This window comes from Pantherophis guttatus, chromosome 4, assembly GCF_059756535.1.
Source record: "Pantherophis guttatus breed Tessera chromosome 4, ASM5975653v1, whole genome shotgun sequence".
NCBI lineage: Eukaryota > Metazoa > Chordata > Lepidosauria > Squamata > Colubridae > Pantherophis > Pantherophis guttatus.
The window spans coordinates 52,898,433-52,921,618 of NC_142066.1; the positions used below are offsets into that span (position 1 = coordinate 52,898,433).

General features: G+C 37.5%; 1 protein-coding gene across 2 annotated transcripts in view; it reads right to left on the reverse strand.

Moving 5' to 3' along the window:
• STARD3 (StAR related lipid transfer domain containing 3) overlaps window positions 1-23,186 on the reverse strand; it is a 34,040-nt gene that overhangs the window by 9,765 nt on the left and 1,089 nt on the right. For both annotated transcript variants that reach the window (XR_004591132.2, XM_034415840.2), the window contains exons 2-9: window positions 15,333-15,611; window positions 10,370-10,447; window positions 10,020-10,097; window positions 9,852-9,905; window positions 9,179-9,296; window positions 7,223-7,321; window positions 6,435-6,487; window positions 3,445-3,537 (exon numbers count right to left, since the gene is read on the reverse strand). Coding sequence is in view for 1 of the 2 variants with exons in the window: in XM_034415840.2 (XP_034271731.1) it covers window positions 3,445-3,537; window positions 6,435-6,487; window positions 7,223-7,321; window positions 9,179-9,296; window positions 9,852-9,905; window positions 10,020-10,097; window positions 10,370-10,447; window positions 15,333-15,539 (780 nt within the window). In the remaining variant the exon portion in view is untranslated. The remainder of the gene's footprint in view (window positions 1-3,444; window positions 3,538-6,434; window positions 6,488-7,222; window positions 7,322-9,178; window positions 9,297-9,851; window positions 9,906-10,019; window positions 10,098-10,369; window positions 10,448-15,332; window positions 15,612-23,186) is intronic.

The following is a 23,186-nucleotide window of genomic DNA, read 5'->3' on the forward strand; positions in this document are numbered from 1 at the left end:
TGTGAAGCCGCTGGATGAGATCATCCATGGTTTTGGGGTGCAGTTCCATCAGTACGCTGATGACACTCAGCTGTACATCTCCACCCCAGACCATCCCAATGATGCCCTTGAAGTGATGTCCCGGTGCCTGAAGGCTGTATGGGTCTGGACGGGGAGAAACAGACTCCGACTCAACCCCTCCAAGACTGAGTGACTGTGGCTTCCGGCGTCCCAATATAGCCAGCTTGTGCCATCGCTGGCTATTGGGGGCGAGTCATTGGCCCCCACGGAGAGGGCTCGCAACTTGGGTGTCCTCCTGGATGCACGGCTGTCTTTAGAAGAGCATATGATGGCCGTGGCCAGGGGGGCTTTTTATCAGGTTCGCCTGATCCGCCAGTTGCGTCCCTTTCTGGATCGGGACTCCCTGCGCACGGTCACTCATGCCCTCATCACTTCCCGACTGGACTACTGCAATGCTCTCTACATGGGGCTCCCCTTGAAGAGCATCCGGAGGCTCCAGCTGGTCCAAAATGCGGCTGCGTGGGTGATTATGGGAGCGGTGGGACGCTCCCATGTAACTCCTCTCCTGCACGAGGTGCATTGGCTCCCAGTGGTCTTCCGGGTGCGATTTAAGGTGTTGTTTAACATCTTTAAAGCGCTCCATGGCTTAGGAACTGGGTACTTACGGGACCGCCTTCTGCTACTGACAGCCTCCCACCGGCCAATACGCTCCCAAAGGGTGGGGCTCCTCAGGGTGCCGTCGGTCAGATAATGTCGACTGGCGACCCCCTGGGGGAGAGTCTTCTCAGTGGGGGCTCCTGCCCTCTGGAACGAGCTGCCCCCGGAGGTACGGAGGATTCCGGACTTGCGTACCTTCCGCCGTGCCCTGAAGACTTTGTTATTCCAGCAAGCCGGGCTAGCCTAATTTTAACGGTTTTAAATTGGATTTTAATGGGATGTTTTTAATTATGGGCCAAAGTATTTAATCTGGTTTTAAATTGTTTTTAATTTTTATATTTATGTATTTGAACTTGGCTGTTCACTGCCCTGAGTCCTTCGGGAGAAGGGCGGTATATAAATATAAATATAAATAAATAAATAAATAAATAAATAAATAAATAAATAATAACCTATAAACTGAACAAGTCAATTGAAAAACAAACAAATCTTTCAGGTGAAAAAAACAACACTTACAAAAATGTGGTTGTATAAGTGTGCATACCCTTTACATTAATACTTTGTTGAAATACCTTTTGATTTTATGACAGCATTCAGTCATTCATGACAGCATTTTAAGGTAGAAGCCCATCAGCATGGCACATCTTACCTTGGGAATCTTTACCCATTCTTCCTTGAAAAAGTGCTCCAAATCTGTTAGATTGCAAGGGCATCTCCTGTGCACAGCCTTCTTCAGATCCCCCCCAGATTTTCAATTGGATTCAAATGTGGGCTGGGCTACTCCAAAACTTTGATGTTCATCTAGTGAAGCCATTCTTTTGTTGATTTGGAGATATGCTTTGAATCATTGTTATAAAGGTGATGTTTCTCTTTGTCTTCAGCATTTTAGCAGAAGCCTGAAGGCTTTGTGTTATAATTGACTGATATTTATAACTTTTCATAAAATGTTCCTCCTTCCACCTTGACTAAAGCCCCAGTTTAAAATGAAGAAAAGCAGCCCCAAAGCATAATGCTGGCACCTTCATGCTTCACTGTGTGGTATGAGTGCATTATTGGTGATGCACAGTGTTGTTTTTGCACCAAACATACTTTTTGGAACTATGGCCATAAAGTTCATGGCCTTGATCTCATCAGACCATAAACACATTTTTTTCACATGTCAGACTTGATGTACTATAGGTTTTGGAAAATACAGCCAGGTTTAGAGGTTTTTCTTTGTAAGAAAAGGCTTCTGTGTTGCCATCCCACAGTCCAGACATATGACAAATACAGGAGATGGTTGTGATGTACTGTATTACACAACCAATCCTTGCCAGAAATTCCTGCAGCTCCTTTAATGCTGCTGTAAGCCTCTTGGCAGCGCTTCAGATTAGTTTTCTTCAATTTTGGAGGGACATCCTGTTCTTGGTTAACGTCACTGCTGTGCCATATTTTCTCCACTTGTTGATGACGGTCTTCACTGTATCCTATGGTATATCCAATGCCTGGAAAGTTTTTTGAACTCTTGTCCTGACTGATACCTTCCAATAATGAGATATGTTCAACCACTGTAACCTCTTTGTAAGAGGCAACTGAGTAAATTCAGAGCTAAAGAGCTAAACCTTATATGGGCTTGATCAGAGTAATCTTAATTGATGACCGGTGCACTGACTACTATTTAATAGCAGTCTGAATATTGGTTAATTCTAAACACAGCCACATCTCTACTTATAAAAGAGTATATAAACCGTATTTTTGTAAGTATTTAATTTTTTCCTCCTCAAAGACTGCAATTCGTTTTTCAATTGAATTGTACTGCCTGTATGTTGTATTCAAGGTGGAAAAAATTCTCAAGTGATTAATCTTGGTCTGATTTTTTTACAGCTTCAAAACCTGGCGTTTTAACAAAGGTGTATAGACTTTTTATATCTACTGTATTCCCAGGAACATTTTGCTTTTCCATCAAGAATTTGGTGCCAAGTGAATCCAGATAAACTCTTTTAATCAATTATATATTGTGTATCTCTGATGGTGCAGTGGTTAAAATGCAGTTATCGTGGGGAAATTCTGCCCACAGCCAAGTTCAAGGTTGATTCAGCCTTCCATCTTTCCGACATTGATAAAATGAGGACCCGGCAATATACTGACATTGTAAACCGCTAAGAGAGTATTGTAAAGCACTACAAAGTGGTATATAAGTCTAAGTGCTATTGCTAGTACTATCCTTATTTTGCTTTGATAAATATTAATAAGGGAAGATTACAGGCGGTTATGCTCTGATTTTACTCCTGCAAAACAGAATCCTGCAAGAGGCTTACATAGTCTACATGAAATATTATACCCTACATCCCCCCCCCCCCCCCCCCGGTACAATTGTTGCGTCTCCATGGTCCAACTTCTTCCCTTTTCCTTCTCAATTTAGAATTCAGAATGAGCAGAAAGTGCTGCCTCCTGGTCTTGAGCAGCAACTGGGAAGAAAATTTGTCTCCCTCAAATTATTCAGGCTTATTCAGTGGGTCCTCATTATTACCATTTTTAAATTAAATTTTGCTCTACAGCAAAGTTCATAAAAACTGAAACCAAAGAGAGAGGAGGATATCAGGTCCTTATTAAAATTTATCTGAGAGGTCTCAATGCAAGAATGATAAAGTAATGCACCAGGTAATACCATAGCAATACAGAGAGAATCAGCAATCTTTGATACTGGAAACTTCAGCACTGCTTTTTCTAAATCAAATAGTGCCATTTCTAGGTGACATGACTGGTTCTAGGATTTCTGCCAGCAGTCACTCAGAAATGTAAACTTACTGTGCATTTCTCAAAAATCCAGTTTTCTTCTTGGGTTAAGATCTGATCCATCACCTCCATTGCTACTTTGCCTTGCCGGACATATTCTCTCTCCTAGGCCAAAATATGAAACACAGCTTAACAACACATAATTCACTTTATACTCAGCAGATGCTGATATCTCAAGTTCATTAGATCAAGACTTAATTTAATCTAGTATGATATAAGGAGATACTCTTGGCTACATGCAGCACCAACCAGACTTCCCTTCATTTACCATCTGCACTCTGTATATCCCCATGCTGTTCCCGGGAGTCAAAGTGATCAAATTCTATGACAGGTGCCATTTCAGGGTGAATGAAAGAAGAAACTCTGTTGTCCATTGAATCAGTATAAAATCAGCTTTCTTGAAAACAAGAACGTAAAACATAGAACATTAGAGTTGGAAGGGATCATGGAGGTCTTCTAGTCCAACCCCTCGCTTGAGTAGGAGATCCTATATCATTTCAGACAAATGGTTGTCCAATCTCTTTTTGAAAGCCTTCAGTGATGGAGCACACATAATTTCTGAAGGCAAGCTATTCCATTAGTTGATTGCTCGCAACATTAGGAAATTTCTCCTTAGTTCTAGGTTGCTTCTCTCCTTGGTTAGTTTCCAACCATTGTTTTTTCTCTTGTCTTTTGGTGCTTTGGAAAATAGTTTGATCCCTCTTCTTTGTAGGAACCCCTCAATATTGGAAAAGTGCTATAACGTGCTCCCTAGTCCTTCTTTTCACACTAGTTGTAACCCAATTCCTGTAACTGTTCTCTGTATGTTTTACCCTCCAGCCCCCTAATCATTTTTTTTAGCATTTCTATCCACTGTTTCCAGAATCTTAACATCTTTTTTGTATTGTGGTGACCAGAACTGGATGCAGTATTCCAAGTATAGTGTTACTAAGGCTTTGTAAACTGGTACTAGAACTTCATGTGATCTTGATTCTATCCCTCTGTTAATGCAGTCTAGGATTGCATTGGCTTTTTTGGCTGCCTGCTGCACACTGTTGGCTCATATGTAAGTGATTGTCCACTAGGACTCCAAGATTCCACTCACAGTTACTGACATTAAGCCATGTTTCACTTAATCTGTAGTTATACAGTTGGTTTTTCTTACCTAACTATAAAACTTTATTTTTATCTCATTGAATTTTATTTTGTTAGACAGGACCCAGTGTTCAAGTCTGTCAAGGTCTTTTGGAATCTTAAGCTTGTCTTCTGGGGTGTTGGCTATTCCTGCCAGTTTAGTGTTGTCTGCAAATTTGATGAGTCCTCTTCAATTCCCTCATCTAGATCAGATATTGAAGAATACTGGGCCTAAAACGGAACCTTGGAGTACCCCACTGTTACTTCCCTCCGTATGGATGTAAATTTTACCTCAAATTCAAATTAAATTTAAGGATAATCTCTCCCCCTTTCCCTAGGTTATATTAGAAAAAAAAGTCTTCTTTATTTTAAGTTGAATATTTGTTAATTTTCAGTAATCTTTCCATAAATATTCAATAGTACTGTCTGAAGAGGCTAAATATGCCCAAACAAGTGTCCTGTCATTTTAAATATTTTAGTTATTGCGAAGTATTTTAAAAACAAGTGGGGGTTTCCTTAAAAACAAAACAGAAACTCTAATCATATGATCAGTTTAAATATTACTGCCCTAGTTGCATGGCTTACTTTAAAAAAAAAAATCAGGTGTCACACCTATTGCTTCAACAGTAAGACTAAATAAGCAAATCCAGCCTTTATGCCTTATACGTTTTTCAAAAACTACCTCTCCCAATCTAAATCGGCACCAGCCTACTATCTCTGCCGTTTTATTTCTCCTAATACTAAAAACAAAAAAACTATTACTCATTCGGGGAAGCACATACAAATTGTTTGTCCATGTTACAACAGGACCAGCATGCTACTATTGTACCAAAAACTATGGGCTTATGGAGCTTCTTTGAGAAGTTGGTAGAAAATATTAAGACAGAATAATCCTGCCCCCTGGTGGATAGCAAGAAACAAAAACAAGAGACAAATGGATTTTTCTAATAAGTCTAGGATAGGCATGTCCAACCCACAGTCTGTTATTGGCCCAGCACAACTAGTAATCATAAACTTTTAACATGATTCTGTGGTTTATATACATTAAGTATATTGTGTACTTTATATGCAGTCCAAGACAATTCCTCTTCATTCAATGTGGCCCAGGCTAGATAAAAAGTTGGGACACCCAAGGTCTGGGATGCACAGTGACTATTGACATTTATGCAGGAAAGATTCAATCCCTGACAAAGCTTTGTTTAATGCTCTGCTTTAGGGAAGTATATTCGTCAAACAACAGAAGAGATTTCAGATTTTTCTGAAAGCCACGGGTTCTCCAAGAAGTAAGATACTACCCTACTTACAAAATTTGTATGAAGTTAATATAAATAAAATATAATTTTAATATACTGTTTGCACAGACCCATACGAAATGGTTGCACATTTGATACATGCAGATATATAACATCTGATCACTGCAACTAATCTGGAAGCTTTTCTAGTCATGGTGTTTGGATAGACATCTATCTGTGATAAATGCTGAGATATTTCAGAATAAAAACCGCAAAGTATATTTGAGCACCTGTCCTGGGAAATATTTCCTTGGATATTTTAGAAACCCATCACATTTCTAGTTGTATGTGAATTGAAAAGATGAGCAAAGGGATTTAATACAGTAGAATAAATAGATGGGTGAAGTGGCATTACTAAATGACACCTGATTTTTTTCCATTACTATTATGAGTTGCTGTCCACTATTGTACTGTTGCTTAGACTAAGCTTTTGCTTCTATTTTATTGCCATTCCATTGTGCAATTTAGATTGGACACCTGGAGAAAAGTAAATAGATTTATTCTAAAGAACACTAGCATGCATTATATTATACGAAAACAGAAAAATATAACCCAAAATATGACAGCCCCAAAGGGTATTGATATATTGAGGCATACCTCATCAGTTACTGCCCTTTTCCCAATAATTTCGTCATCTGACTCATCCGATCCTGCATTAGAGAGAAAAATAAATAAATATTTACAAGTTTGGATATGACTTTTAGAAGTATTATGTGTAAAGTAGGAAGAAGCATTTCTAGCTCTAGAATTCCTTGACAAAACCAACTATTCTGGGAGAAAATAAACCAAAATAAGAAATTCTAGATATTTCCTATTATGTATTCTAAATATTTAAATTCCAGTTTGGGTCACTCAGTCAGGAGTTTGCTTTTAGAACATGCTGAGGTATAAAAACTGCTAACCCTGAGAAAAACTAATCCTTGTTTCTATATGAATTGATGGTTTGTCTTACAACTGGAAGAAGACAGGCCTAAAAATAGCAATATTTTTATGTGCTATATGAATGTGATTCATGTAAAGGCAGAAGGCTTACAGATTACATAATTCTATATTCATTCCACAGAACCATGAATCAAATGTTCCCATAAACACTGCATCAATTTCCCCCATCTAACACTAGTGCGTCAGAAACAGCTGCTAAAAAATATCCAGGGTGTACAAACTGATCCCCTTTTATGTCTGCTCCTTTTTATTAACAGAGAAGTGAAACAGCCTTGTCATATTTGTGTCAACTATTACGATAAAAGGGATTGAAGTTCACAAAAGAGAAATGTGAATGTCATGTGTGAATTTATAACTTCTATGTTCTCCATCAGGCCAATTCTTAAATTCATCATTATAAAAAGTTGGTTAGCAAGTGTTTTAGAGGAAGAAATATCAGTCACCTGCAACAGATTCTGGAGGGGAGTAGAACTGCCCATCTGAAAGTGCTCCTGAATAAAAGAGTGGTCCACGAGACACAGCAGCCTGAGCTGCCACATACCCTGAAAAGAAGAGAAGAGAAGAGAAGAGAAGAGAAGAGAAGAGAAGAGAAGAGAAGAGAAGAGAGAAAAATTGGTTGGCTTAGACATTATCTTGTGATACTTATTGCTCAGTCTACACAATATATGACATGCAAAAGCCTGAATGAAAGGGAAAATGACATTTGAAAATAGTGAGCAATCTTCTTAGAAAAAGACTATTTCACAAACTGGGACTGTAACTTTCATTGAAGTCCAGGCGAGACTGGAAGACTTGGAAAGATTGATCAATTTTTCATTGTTCACTGATGAGAAAGATTAAAAAAGTCCTAATTAGGAGAGACTGATCTAATGAAGGACTGACTTGGCCTTAATGGAAGATCTATCTGTGTAAGAATAAAAAGCAAATCAGAGTGAAAACTGCAATTTCGTTCTTTCAATTCAGATTAGCAAACACTCAGTGATGAAGAGTTTTAGGAAAACACAGTGGTCTGGCTGTCTGTTCACTGATCTAGCAGTTGAGATTACTACAAACAAACGTATCCTACATCCTGTCAAGCAACAGCTCATATGATGATTCTATCATCAGGGTAAAAGTTACTATTAATGTTTTTTTAAGTGAATGAAACATAATGAAACACATACCAGTTCTTTATTTTCCAACAATTTTACCCATTTATTTCTCAAATGTATATATCACCAGAATCCAAAGACCCCTGCTGGTACTGGATTGGTTAGACTAAATATTACCTCCAAAGGATAGATACAATTTTAAAACCAGGCTTTTCTATTTCTAATACAAACTAGAAATTGTCACCAGCATACTTTTGGGGTGTTAATAGGATGCAAGTCTAGAGATTTTATGATTATTGAACAGTATTTTAAAAAGTTGCCTGGCCAGTAACCGATCTGCTTTTCAAACAATTGCAAATCATGACCACAACATCAAAGTCACATAAAAATCTAATTATATCATAGCAGATCATGAACCTGTACATTCTACTGGACAAACAAGCAACTGTTTGTAGCATGTTTAGATTCAGAAAAGCAGATTTTGCTTTTGAATAGCAGCTGGCCAAACTACTATAACCTTTCATCTTAGTCTATTTGCCCGTCGCATCTCAAAAGCAACTATTTAAATCAATAGAGAGCTTTTTTCATCTAAGCAATCTCAGTTATGTTTCTAGATTAAAGATGACATCTTAATCCCACCATTTTTACAATTTTTTTTTTTTTTGCAGTATGTCAAAAATAAAATGAGACAGAAAGAAATGATTTGTCATGGGTAAATTCTAACTTCCTTCTACTTATAATTAAGAGGTAGAATAGAATAGAATAGAATTCTTTATTGGCCAAGTGTGATTGGACACACAAGGAATTTGTCTTGGTGCATACGCTCTCAGTGCACTTTTCTAAAAGAAAAGATACATTCGTCAAGAATCATAAGGTACAACACTTAATGATAGTCATAGAGTACTAATAAGCAATCAAAGCATATTAGGAAACAGTCAATATAAATCATAAGGATACAAGCAACAAAGTTACAGTCATACAGTCAAAAGTGGAAGGAGATGGGTGATAGGAACGATGAGAAGATTAATAGTAACACAGACTTAATAACTAGCTTGACAGTGTTGAGGGAATTATTTGTTTAGCAGAGTGATGGCGTTCAGGAAAAAACTGTTCTTGTCCTGTTCTTTAGCTTATTAAAAAAGCAAAAAAGTCTTAAAATATTGGGTCTAAAGTAGCAAATGCTTCCCTGAATTCTACAAGGAAGTCTCTGGTCAGAATGCCTCACCAAGAAAGCTGATAACACCATTTTAATAGGTGGAAGAGCAGCTTTATTTGACACACCAGCTCTCACTGGATAAGCAGACTCACATTGTTCTTCCTCTGTCTCCTGTGGCAAGACTTTGAAATCCAAAAACCATGTTTCTAGCCAGGCTAGGACAAAGGAAACGATGGGCAGAAGGTAGCCAAATGCCCCTTTGGTCAGCAGCTGTTGCATGAAGAAAGAAAAAAAGGAGAGAAGTTTCAAGACACATATTGGAGATTACTTAACATTTATCAGAGCCTTCCAGTTGGATTGGATCTACAACCTTCATACATTTCAGGCATAATGACCACTGACTACAGCTAGACTTCATATAGTGACTGCCTCATTTAGCATTGTTTGCAGTTATGATGGTGATGAAAAAGTGACTGTACAATCAATCCTTGTATTTATGATCTTTACAAGTTTGCTAAGGGAAGCTGAAATAAGTCTCACTGCAGTTTCACTTATTCTCAGTTGTAATCACTAAATGTGGACTACAAGGTAAATATATTCAGTATTTCTTAAAGACTATCATTCACCATCTTGGAAGATCAGCTGTTTTGAATAAAGTACTTTATTTCTAAGCAAACTTTTGCACCTCCAATCCCATTTCCACCACTGGAATTTTAATGATGAACTAAATTCCCATGAGCTAATAGGGATATTTTAATCTGCTCCAACCATTAGAAAGGTGGCTGCAAAATTTCAAATAGAATCCATTTTTTTTAATGAACTCACATCTGAGAAGATAACTTTCACTATCAGGAAAGTGCTGCACACCAATGTAGTGATCTTGGGGATGAAGAGGAGAAAAGGAGAAAGGAAAAAGAAGACCCATTACAAGAGCAGTTTGGGAAGCTACAAAGTTATATAATGAAACATATTTTGTAAAGAATTTTCTCTTACCGCTATGACCCACCAATGACGGAGTTTAAAAACAGCATATGCAAGAAGTAGTACCGAGAACCGGAAAAAAGCCAAGAGCTAATAAAAATGAATATACAACATATTTATGAACAATTATGAAGTTCTGAGAAATACAATACAATTATTTCTGAGTGAACTAAATTGATAGAAAACTGTAAACTGCTGGCAGTGTAAGAAGATTTTTAGAGACTGAAAAATAATTCTACAAAATGCAACATCTGATATGTTTTAACAGCCATGTGAATTATTTAATAATAATTTGCCCTGACAAAAAAAAGGGCCTCCATTTTTTTTTAAAAAAAAAAAGACAATTGCATCAGAATACTTACAAATATGTCAAAAAATGATGTTTTAAACTTGTAATAGATGACTTCTTCTTTTAAATTGACTTGGATAGTTTTGATAATCTGAAAGTAAATAAGATTAAAGAAAATGACATTAATAGAGTTTGATGGATAGACAATGATTAGCTGGGATTTTTTTTTTTTTACTATGAACACTGCCCCTTAAGAGTCAGACACAACTGGAAAGGGGAAACCTTTACCTTTTATTTAAACTTTTTTTAGCCTTCCCCAATTGGTGCCTCCAGGTATGGTGGGAGTACAATTCCCAGAATTCAGAACCAGAATAGCCTCTCATCATGCATAAACCCACATCTCTGAAGACACAAGGAAAGTTTTAAGATAATGCACCATTTGTATCTTGAATACAAAACTGTTTTGAGTATAAAATAATCTGTTTCATGTTCAAAACACAATATATGAAGCATTATTATAAGCTTGAAACATTTCCAAAATTTTTGAAAAACCACATTTTGTATTCAAGGATAGCAATTTTGCACTTGGGATATGACATTTTCTGAAGTATTGTGCTTGAAATGGTTCGAAAGACACCCTAGGAAGTTTCTTCTAGGCCAGGGGTCCCAAACCACCCCCCCAACCAACATCACAGTATACAGGGCATGTAAACAAGCAAATCCCCACCTGCGGGATGCAGGCACCACACAAAACCATGCCCCCTCTGATCCACAGAAAAACCTCTCTCCATTGAACCGGACCCTGGTGCCCAAAAGCACCTGGTGCCCAAAAGCAGCCCCCAAGCCTTGGGGGCTGCTGTTCTAGGTAATATTGGATAGCTCAGGAGAATAACATATAGCACCATAATTGGCTCTAGTCCATTCTGATTTGGCTCATAATTTCCATTACATATCTTTTAGTTACAAATTGTTGAGAAAACTGTAGATGGGTTAGTTCTACAAGAAAGGGTAGCTATAGAAGATGACCAGGGTGAATCCAAGGGTGGGGTGAAATGCATCATCAGTTTGGAATTACTACACCCTCATAAGAGACCCAAGTCCAGTCCCGCTGGAAGTCTGTTGAGTCTTATCTGATGCCAATTTGCCTTTACTGTTAGTAGATCATATTTCTGTGTGTATAGGTAGCATGAAATAAATTTTTTATTACTTCTGAACTTTACCCTAGCTCCTGATTTCTTGCACCTGACAGCAGCAAGTTTAATTTGGAATGATTATGTCTTTAGATCAGTTTATTGGAGATTTTATATATCAGCCAAGTTATGGATATAATCACTAGTCTGAGCCACTGAAATATGTATAAAAGGCATTACATAGCAATGTGAATCAACTAGCTCACTAAAGAAGACTAATTTATTGGGCCAAATACAAATTAAGTTCGCATTCAAATTGCACAAATATCTAGTTCAAGATGAATTCTTGTGGCAGTAATTCCATTTTGAGCCATAAATAACAAGGCTCCAACCATCGTGCCAAGATTCTCTCCCCCACCCTAAGCAACAGGATGACTGGGCAGTACCTTGATAGAATTGCTATCCTACATTCAAGACCTAACTACAACTAATGCATAATGGAGACCAGAAGATGCACTTCTGGCAGAGGGGCAGAATCTCATGTCATAACCTCTGTTGTCACTGAGGTCAGCCTCATTATTTAGTGTATTTATTTATTTAATTAAACTATATACTGCCCATCTGGCTATCACGCGACTATAATATATAAAGAAACCTGTGAAGGAGAAACATCTGGGAGCAATAGACAGACAGATCCATACATCTTCCCCAAATCACTTTCAACGACATGCACAAAATTTGTAGCTAATTGGGGGCCAGGTCCTGGATAGTCAGATTGTCCCATTGTCTACTTTCAACAATACTGCAGATATTCAATGGACTACTAGAAGAACCTCCAGAGTTTTTGCAGAGCATAACTATTTTACTTGTTCTCTACTCAGCTATTATTAAAATATTCTGAACTTTATTGGGGTTATTATTTTTAGTTGGCTTGGCATTTCTTAGGTAGGGGAAGAATAGTTCTCTAGCGTCATATATTTATCTGAATTCTGCCTAACAATGGCAGACTCTTTTTATCTTAATGCTCCGTTTGATCTGGACCTCTCAAACAAGTATCAAGCAATGACAAAAGAACAGTGGTGGGATGCTGAAAATCAGCCACAATAAAATATGCTGGAAATCAGCCAAATAATAGTAGGAGATATGGAGGAGGATATGGATTTTGAGATAAATCTGTGTAAAATGAAATGTATAATAGATGATAAGCGTGAGAAAATTAAAGGTAAAGTGATAAAGCCTAAGATTTAAAGATTTGATGAATGGGCCTAGAGATTAAGAAATATGGATAGAATTTTATTCTATAAATTGGAATAAAACTAGAGTTGTATTTAATCTGAAAATAAGATTGGTGATGATAAAATTGTAAGGTAAATAATTAGATTAAGAGGTTAGAATATTTTTTAAGATTAATGTTTTGATACTGAGGTTAAATGATGTATTGAAGGGAGCTTGGGAAAGAACCTGATATAAATTTGGATTTATAAATGGTTAAAAAAAATGTGTTAAGTTTATTTGGAAATTAAATTTGTGGTGATATAATAGAATGGTTTAGATTAAGATGTTAGAATTTATGTTAAAAAAATTTATGTTCTGATTTTTAATTTTAAAAGATGTAATGGGAAATTGTGAATGGAGCTTGTTAAAGAAATGTAAGCAATTGTACCTATCTATGACCGGATCGAGACTTCGTTCTTGTAAGATATATTTTATGTTTTTGTTTGAAAAAATTAAAAAAAAAAATTTTTTTTTAAAAAAAGAGCAGTGGTGGCATTTAAGTAATTTAACAACCAGTTCTCTGCCCTAATGATTTCTTCCAACAACCAGTTTGCCAAACTGCTCAGAAAGTTAACAACCAGTTCTCCTGAAGTGGTGCGAACTGGCTGAATCCCACCACTGCAAAAGAGTTAAAAACAAACATGCAACATGAATGTTAAGAGTGATAAACCAAGCATCAGACACGTATTATGAATATAAAGTGCAATGTTAGTAAAATTATTCAGAGCAGCATAGACTAAAAGCTATTAACAAATTATGCTATGAATTAAAACGTTTAATAGGTAGCAACAAATAGCAATCTTACTTTTATTAGATGTCAGAGGAAAATATATCTAAAAAGTACCTGCCCTGAACTCTATTCTATTCCACCTCTAAATGCTTTCATTTAGAACAGCATTTTTCCCCAGGCCAGGGAATTCTAGGAGTTGAATTTCACACAATACAAGTAGCTGAGATTGACGAACACTGCTCTACATGAATCCCTAGCCCAGAGTTAGACAATATTGACCTCTGCAGATTGACTTAAATAACTCCTGTGAATGCAAGTCATTTGCTATTTTGGTCAGTGTTTATAGAAATTCTACTCCAGAACATCAGTGAGAGGTTAGATTGCTAAATCCCTCAGTGCCATTATCTAGAATGGATGCAGATATGATGGAGATTCTTCTCTCTCTATTTGTTCTTATGGATGTGAAGATTCCCTTCCTTCTATTTGTTTTTGTGACTGAATTATTAAACAACTGCTCTATACAATGGAAAGACTGACTCTTGCTTCTAGCAGGACAAGTTTTCCTTTACTTGTGCATTCTGTTCTGGGGAAACTGATTGGCTCATTTGAGGCTATAATATTATCAGGAAAACCATGTGTCATTTCCTGTGAATATGGTATTTAGGCTTTTCATTGTTTCCCTTCCTTTCAAAAAACCCCTCCTTTTTTCTAATCCTTTAAAAGCAAGGAAGCAGAGTGAATGGGCAGCCATATGATGAATCGCTGCTCATTTGTCTGTTAAAGAAGTTGTGGTTTCCAAATCTAAAAGAGTGGCATTCAAGAGATCTATAAATTACTGTACTTGAGCTACTTTCTCACAATGGTTCCTACTGTGGAATATACTGACACGTTGCATGTGAAGAGGGTAGAGTGAAGTGACCAAAACATTCCATTTCTATCATATGGTTCTTTCCATTTCCAATGACTCTGTTCTTACTGATATGCTATATTGAGAAATGTTTTTTTTACAAAGAATATTGTTGGAATGCTCCATAGTTATGTATTCTGTAAATTAAATTGTGCTTAATGAAATTTCTGTTCAGAAGCTCTATTATATCTTTGACACAATTAGTTACCCTTTAGACATGAACTACAACTCCATTTTCTCTGGACACTTGGCCAATAAATTAAGAAGCTCCCAAGTTGGAAGAATTGCTGAAAGAGTACAAAACTAACTGCTGCAGATGAGTAGGAGTATAATATTACTTCTACAGGGAGTAGTGTTTTCAAATGCTCTGAAGAACCAATTGGAACATGTTTGCAACCAGGAAGGAATGTTTTTCCTTAGAATCAAATTGGTTTCTATTCTTGTAAGCACAATGTGTAAGCTGAGTAATTCACCTGAGTCATTACCTCACTAACTTGTAGCATACAATAGCACTGATATGTGTAGGTTTGTTTATATGTGCAGATACAAAATGGCCTTCCTTCTATGCCTAACAATTAGAACAATTCCAAGAGGTTAATCATTACTGTTTTTGTCCCAAGCAGGTTTACAAGTGAAATTAAAAACTTGCAGGTTTGACTCAGCCCCTCTTATGGTTTGTGTTTAAAGCTGAAAAGACCAGGCAATCAGACCCAAAATCCAATGAAATAGTAGCCTTTTTTCCCACTCTTGTCCCCTAAGACGAAAACTAGTCTAGTATACTACAGTTAGCCTGGGCAATTAATTACCCAATACAGGGCTGGACATTTCCAACTGATGCACTGTATTTCATCCACTGTGGTAGCTGTGAAGAAAAATGTCTCTGGGGAAACTTTTATTTCCCTAATTATTTGAGTGAAAATAGGGAAGGAAGGGGAGGGAATCTAGGGGGTCAGGAGAGAAGATCTTATTTGCAGAAACCAGCTTTTCGACTCACATTCAGTTCAATTATCCAGAGGAGTGAGATGAAGAGAAGGTCAAAAGTCACAAAGAGGCAGAAGGTTCGCCGCACATCAGAAATGGCCCTTCTTCTCTCGGGAGAAAAGTAATGTGGAGAAAACCCTGGGGAGTGTGAAAATGAGGAAGCAATGGCAGGAAGACTCTGCTCCAAATCAGCGTTCTGGAAGTTACACAACTTGCTCATCCTCGGAGAGAACAGTGAAGTTGTTGATATTCATGTACAGACGTGTCATCCGTGATCTTGTCAATGGATCATCTGTTTTGAGGGAAAGGGGAGAGAGGAAAAGAGAAAACACATAGATAAGGCCTTCTAGATGATAAACCTACTATTTCTACCAAGGAACTTGGGACGGCATTAGATAAAAACCCAAGCATATTTCTGAATTAGATCAGATTGATTTGCCATGGTTGTACAATGAGCTCATGGCAAGTGGAACCCCATCGCTACCGCCTCTTCACAAGGTACACAGGCAAAGAAATTCAGTATCCTAGCACAGATAGGAGGGGTATAGGGAGAATAGAAAAGCTCTTGCACAGAATGAGCTGAGATAAATCTAAATGCAAACAATTCACTTTTAATATTTGCTTTGATTTTGTCTCCATCAAGATGGGGCTTATTTTGTGGGGGCAGGAATGAATATGACTTCCTATCTCCTTCCCCATTGAATTTCCCTGTGGGAAGCTGTCAGGAAGCATCCAAAATTCCACTCCACTCCATCCCTCCCGCCAGCTTCCCATTTTCTTTGCAAATGCAAGGCCAGCAGACAGAAAAGTGGCTGCTAGGGAGGTAGGTGGTTAGGTATGGTGCACGGGGAAGGGGCAGCGGCGGCGTGGGTCAAGAAGGCTGTGTGAGTAGGTGCAAGGGTCAGGAGAAGTGTAGGGGAAGGGTTCTGTGAGAGGTTGTATGTGGTTGGGGAAGGTATGCGAATGGGTGGCATGGATCAGGAATAGTACATTGGGATACATGATAAATCTATGTGTGTTGGATAGTGCATGTGAGGGAGATGCAGAATGATACTACATGGGGGGGTCGCAGGGGTGTGCAAGAGGTGCTATGTGTGGTGGGGATGGAGAGGGCGTGTGGGAGAATGGAATAAGTCAGGGTCAGTGCATGGAGGTGTGCAAGAGATGCCACATGGGTTGGAGAAGGCCTGGAGAGAGTGGGGTGGGAAAAGTGTGCAAGGTTTCTTTCCATTGTGTTTGCCCTCCCTCCCCCTGCTGCTCTGTGTGGAAGGGAGGGAGGGCTTAGAATGGCTAGGAAACTCGCAAAACACTGAAAATGATGATCATGTGACTGCAGCTGCCGCCGCTGCCGCCAGACCATGGTAGTCACAACTTTCCCAAATTTTGTTCCTCCGAAACAACAGGTTCTGTAAGTTAGCCCATTTGAGCTCTACTGATAAAATTTTGCCCTACTATGCATCCTTTCATCCAGCTAAAGTTACAGACACAAGAGTTTTAGTAGTTTATAAATTAGGCAACACTAATTCAGGAAGTCTCCTAAAGGATGTTGAACACGAGTGATCTTTTAGGAAAAATGAACAATTGGTAAGAAATTGTGACATTCACTTATGAAGTATTGTTCAGTAGGTTCAATGGCAGAATGAAAGCAAGTATGAAAATGTTGGGCCATCCTATTCCAGCTTTTGTCAGTTGATCCATGCCGGGGGGTGGTGGTGAGAAAATTGTATCCCCCTCCCTAATATCTACAACTGTTGTATCAGATGGTTGTTTACAGATTTGGAAACAATCAAAGGTCATCTAATCCAACTTTCTACTCAAAGACAGCAGGGTTGGAAGAAGTATTCCGCAATAACTAAACTCTAGAAGCAAATTACATGGGAGCTGGGTGAACAGCTCAATCTTCCCCATACCCCATTTGCATTTTCTTGGGATAAGGCCAGCCACCCAACAATCAATCCACCCAGATCAAATTATAAAATCAGAATTGCAATTTCAAAACATCCAACAGCAAAAGAGCTTTGTTCCTCGGCATAGCTAAGCTCCAAGAACAGTGTGTGTGTGTGTGTGTGTGGAATTTGGTGTGTGTGTGTGTGTGTGTGTGTGTGTAGTTCCAGATCTGCAAAAAAAGTAAACTGTCCAAATTATGAGTCACATGTTACATCTCCCCAAGTGGCAGCTTTCATCATAAAATTTATGCCAGTTACGACTGAGGCAATTAGACTTTCCATCTGTGCATTTTGCAAGGAAAAGCTACAATTTACACATGTGTGTGCCCTTTCCATAAAGGTTGCTATGAATGTAGGCATCAAACTTGGTTCCCAAGCAACATTCAAACAGTCCCTGCTAAAATGACCTTCAATCACTAAGCTTCACTGGATTTGGGGGTGGGGAAGGAGGAATGTCACTGTAAATAATAGTGTAAGAACTGGCAGTTTTATTCCTTATTGGAGACACGAGGCTTAAAGTTCAGCCATTTTACAATTCCCTTACAATATATGCCTGCACGTCTGTTGATATCACTGCACAACTTTGAGAACACTTACATTTCTATCATAACATCCATCTCAAAAAGATAAATCATGAATCATAACTAATCCCTCTTCAGTGTATCTCTGGTTAAAAAGAACAAAAATAGAGATTTCTTAGAACAAAGCCTAGGGATTATAGAAGAGGAGAACACCACTATACATTTGGTTACCAAAGTTGGGGGAAAGTGAACATACATTACCAAAGTTTTAAAAAATCTTTTAATTCTAAATAAATAAAAAATATACAGAACCCCAAATATTTATATAATATTGGTTTAATTATAAAATAATACAGTCAGAAAAGTTGCCTGTTTCATCAGATTGTACAATCTATTTATGCCACATCATAGTAGCTCTTGCTTCACAGTTGTCAAGTGAGTCACTAGACTTACTAGGAAAAAAACATTTTCTTGTAAGCCCCCTTTTTTAACAATGCACTTACAACCTAACTCGAACCAATTAGTAAGTAATCTAAGTTATTCGGCTCTGAAAATGTCCATCAAACATGTTAGGAAGTTGCAGGATCCAAACTGGGTCGGTCACCGGGACCAGAGGTTTTAGTCTTCCGAGCTTTCGGACTTGTGCTGGATTCCATCCTTAGGAAACTTGGAAGACTAAATCTCTGGTCCCAATGACTGACCCAGATTGGATCCTGCAATATTATTCCAGATGACATATATTTGCGTGTATAAATATAATAATGTTAGGAAGTCGTCCTATATTCAAGGCCACTGCTATTGGGCAGGTGGAGGTCATGGTTGGGATGGCTGTGCCCAACTTTAGCTAGCAGACCAATTGCAACTCTACTTGAATTATGAGATTCTTGCATGGTCTTTGTCACTTTGAAAATAGATCACTGCAATGCTCTATACATGGGACTGCCTTCAAAGACTATTCAGAAATGGTTATTGATACAAAATGCGGTGCCTCAGTTTATAGTGGATATTACCTGTTAACAGCACATTTTGCCTGAACTTCAGGCCTATGTTGGCCAGTATGCTTCTAAATGCAGTTCACAGAGTTGCTACTGACTTACAAAATCAGTTATGTTTTTCTATTGCTGGCCTGGCCCTGTGGAACAGTCTCCTCCCCAAAATTAAGGCTTGTCCAGCTCCTTTTCCGAGAGAGAGCCTGTAGTTTCCTGGTTATGAGTATTGCCACTGTTTTATTACTTCATATATTTTTACTCACTTTGTGGGGAGATAAGCAGCAAACAAAATATCGATATATAAATAAAAATTATAAAGTAGTTGTTTCAGTTATTTTTAGCATCATCCTATACTTTTACTACAGACATTTTAAATGCTGAACATTGTGAATGTTTCATTTTTAATTGCTATTCAAAACTGCCATGAGTCTCAAATAATTTGGTGGCATATAAATGCAATAAATATGTGTTTAAATATGTGAAGACATATAAGATTATTTGTCATGGTAACTGAGAATTTTGCTTAATTGTGTTGGGAAATCCTTTTTTTCTATTTTTCATCTTCTTCAGCTGACAATGGAGATTTGACTTACGTCCTACTTTTATCTTTAATCAACTCAAGGCAACAAAAGTTCCTGCCTTCTGTTTTCTTCATAGCAGCAACCCTATGATGAAGGTTGGGCTATAAGACAGTGACTGGTCCCAAGTTATCCAGGGAGATTTTATGGTTGGGGGAGGCCTCTAAGAAAGGGGGAGAGGGAGAGGAAGAAAAATTATCCCTTTCTTTTTAGCCCAACTCCTCAAGCTTGAACATTATAGTCGATTTGTTCCCCAAGTAAGATATCTATCTGAAAATTGGAATTTTGTATGAACTATTTTCAACTCTTTAAAAGATATGCCTTGAATATTTTACTTGAAACACTTATTATAAATTATGACACCAAGGTAGTAATGAATAAGTTTAAGCATACCACTAATAAAAAATAGGGGTACAAAAAATCAACCAGGACTCCAGACTTCACAAAAGAACAAGGACCATACCAGCATTTTCATTCATGCCTTGGATTGCAACTAATTTTATTTTGCTCTCTTGGTAATATCAGCTGGAATGAAGAGGGTTCTAGATAAATATACCCAGAAAGAACTCAATGGGAAAGATTGGACTATGAATGGAAAATCTACCAGCATTCCACAGTACAATTTGCAAGGTGTAATTGCAGGTCTAGAAATAATGTAGAACTATCCCAATTATTTTTGTCTCACAGGTATATTTCAATTTTTTTACACTGAGTGAAGGAGCTCCAAAAAGATAACCTCAACATGAAAAAAGTTCATGCTGCTACTGTCCTGCTCTGTAATGGTGGTTCAGCTAAACCCAATCAAATTTAGGATTATTTAATCTAAGATCATGGAGCAAGCAGAAAAAACCCAATAAATGATCTAATAAAACATGTTGAGCAGTGTTCAAAATGTAATTCTAATAAATGTAAGGAAAAGCAGAGTCAAAGTAATAAATTAAGTTCTAATTCAGGCAGGCAATTCAAAGGAGGTTATAGGTTTGCTGCTCAAAAAGGTCAAAGAGCTCAAAGTCATTGGTTGTATTTCAATGAAAACACACTCAATGGCTTGATAAGATAGTTCAATTCTCATGTCATACTAAGAAATATATTCTATGTAGTTTTGGCTTGAACCACTGTAATTTGTAATTCAAGATGTGCTCACTTTCTAACACTCCTGTCTTCAAGACTTGCTGAATCTAAAAAGCAAAGTTTAATGTGAAAGGTGTCAAGCCTCCATCTAAGACTTGCAAGCAGAGTTGAATGTAGGGTTATTGAAGAGTAACTGCAATATCCAAGAGACCATTATCCCTACAAAAAATTCCCATTAATTTGGTAATGGTACACCTTTTAGTCTTCTGAAATTAGCCTCAGGTGGCACTGTTCCCTTTGTAGTTTTGCAGGATAGCAAAGTTGTAGGAACTTAAAAAAATAGGTCCCAGACTGAAATGAATCTGTTTTTCCTCAGTCTTTGCACCAGACTTGATCTTGGGTTCAGGGTTTTCCAAAACGTCTCTTAACTCTTCTTCTGAGAGACATAACAATAAGAACACTGTACCTTTAATTTTTGTTACCACATTTGCCTAGATTTCAATGGTTGCTATCACTTAAGAACTTTTAAGCACTCTTTAAAGAAAGACAATGAAGGTAGTCCTGAACTTACAAAACAATTGGAACCAGAATTTCCACTGCTAAGTCAGGTGGTTATTAGATGAGTTGTATTCAATTTTATGACCCTTGTTGTCATAGTTGTTAACTGAATAACTGCAGTTGTTATGTGACTGGTGCAGTTGTTAAGCAAATCTGGCTTCCCTCATTGACTTGTTTGTTGGAAGCCAGGTGAGAAGGTCACAAATGGCGATCATGTGACCGCAGGACACTGCAACCATTATAAAAAGATGCTGATTGCTAAGTATCCAAAATTTAATCATGTGATCTGGGGATACTACAATGGTTGTAAGTGAATGGACCAGGCACAAGTTTTTTTTTTAACTGCCATTGTAACTTTGGCCATTAAATAAATGGTTGTAAATTGAGACTACCTCTATCAGAAGTAAAGCTAATATGACAATCTGAAGCAGAATGTACTCAATCTATACAATATAAAATTTACTGATGTTTCGAAGAGGTGATAAATAGTTGAATAGGAGCAGTGGTAGCAATGAAGGCAATTATTTAATGACTTAACAAACAAGGGAATAAAAATAAAACTGAGGAATAATGCAAGTATGAGTAAAATCACTTCCCGATCACAAAAAAATCCTAAATGGCCCCTTCTGCTTTCAAAAGATGTTTTAAGTACACATTTCAGAAGGGTATTCCCCAGGTTCATATAAAGTTATGAGAAAATAAAGAAGCAGAACAAATTGCTATGTTAGCTTGCTACCATATAGGCATGAAGGCCAACTAGAAGTTGGAAGGTAAAATTATTAAACTTATTTAAGTACATTATCATAAAATCCTTTTGCTAAGAACAGCACAGCCTCATAAAACAGATTAATACAACAAGGATAGCAGTGTTTGATTACACCTAAATGTTACTCAAAAGAAATGAAAGAAAAGTCTAATGTTTCAAAACAACAACTCCCTACCCTTCCTGGATAGCCTGATCAGCAGAGATTGCAATGGCAAATTAAAAACACAAGTGTATCAAAAAACCACCCACAACAATCAAGTGGTTCATTACTAAAGTAATAAACCTCTGTGTAAGAATCCTATTCAGACGAGTACAAACAATTTAGCAGCCCTGAATAGCAGAAAAAGGAATAGAGCATCTATACAATATCTTCCAACAAAATGGATATCCGTGCAACTTCATCAAATGGACTCAACTCAATATAACACAAGCTGTAAAAAGGATAACACTACCAAACATAAAAAAATGTCAGAAACCACCAACAGGCCATTACAACCACATGGAATCAGTATAGCACACAAACCAACTAAAACCCTCCAAAACATTCTAAGTTAACCAAAAGACCCCATAGCCCCAGAAGAAAAAACAAGAGTCATCTACAATGTAGAGTGTAAACACTGCAACAGTCACTACATAGAACAAACAGGCGGAAGACCAGTAGAAGCATCCATAAACATTCCCACCCTCTGGAATCAGTTGCCCCCGGAAATAAGGAGAATCCATGACCTCAATGCCTTCCGTCGTTACCTGAAAACCCATCTTTTTCAGCAAGCTGGGTTGGCTTAAGAAGAAATTTTTAAATTCTTTTAATTAGTCTGTGATTTTTTTTTAATTTTTGGGCCAAAATTTATATATATTTTTAAATGTTTTAATATTTGTATTCTATGTTTTTTATCTTGGCTGTACACCGCCCTGAGTCCTCAGGGAGAAGGGCGGTATATAAATTGGAAATTAAATTAAATTAAATTAAAACACTAATTAGCAGTCAAAAACATGATGAAAACTCTTTAATTTCACAACATAACAGACTTAGCTATAGTTTCAACTGGGAAACTGTGAGTATCTTAGATCAAGCCAAGCCCAAAACGGCTAGAGAATTCCAGGAAGCCTGGCACTCTGAAACATTAGTCATCAATAGGCACACATAGATATAAATATCTACATACTATGCAAAAGAGACAATCAACAAGCCAAAAAGGAAACAAAAGACCAAAGCATCTCCCACCAGCAATCAGCACCCAGAGAGCATAGATTAACACCAAGACTAACATCAGATCAACAATCAAGAAGTAAACAATACCCAAATCAAGGGATTGCCAAACAAACAAAAAGCCCAACCAAAAAGAGCAAACATCCCAACACTCAAGAGAGCAAACAACTAAAATATAAACTGACAAGCAAACTGCGATCCTTACTGATTATGTTACCTAGTTTGGAT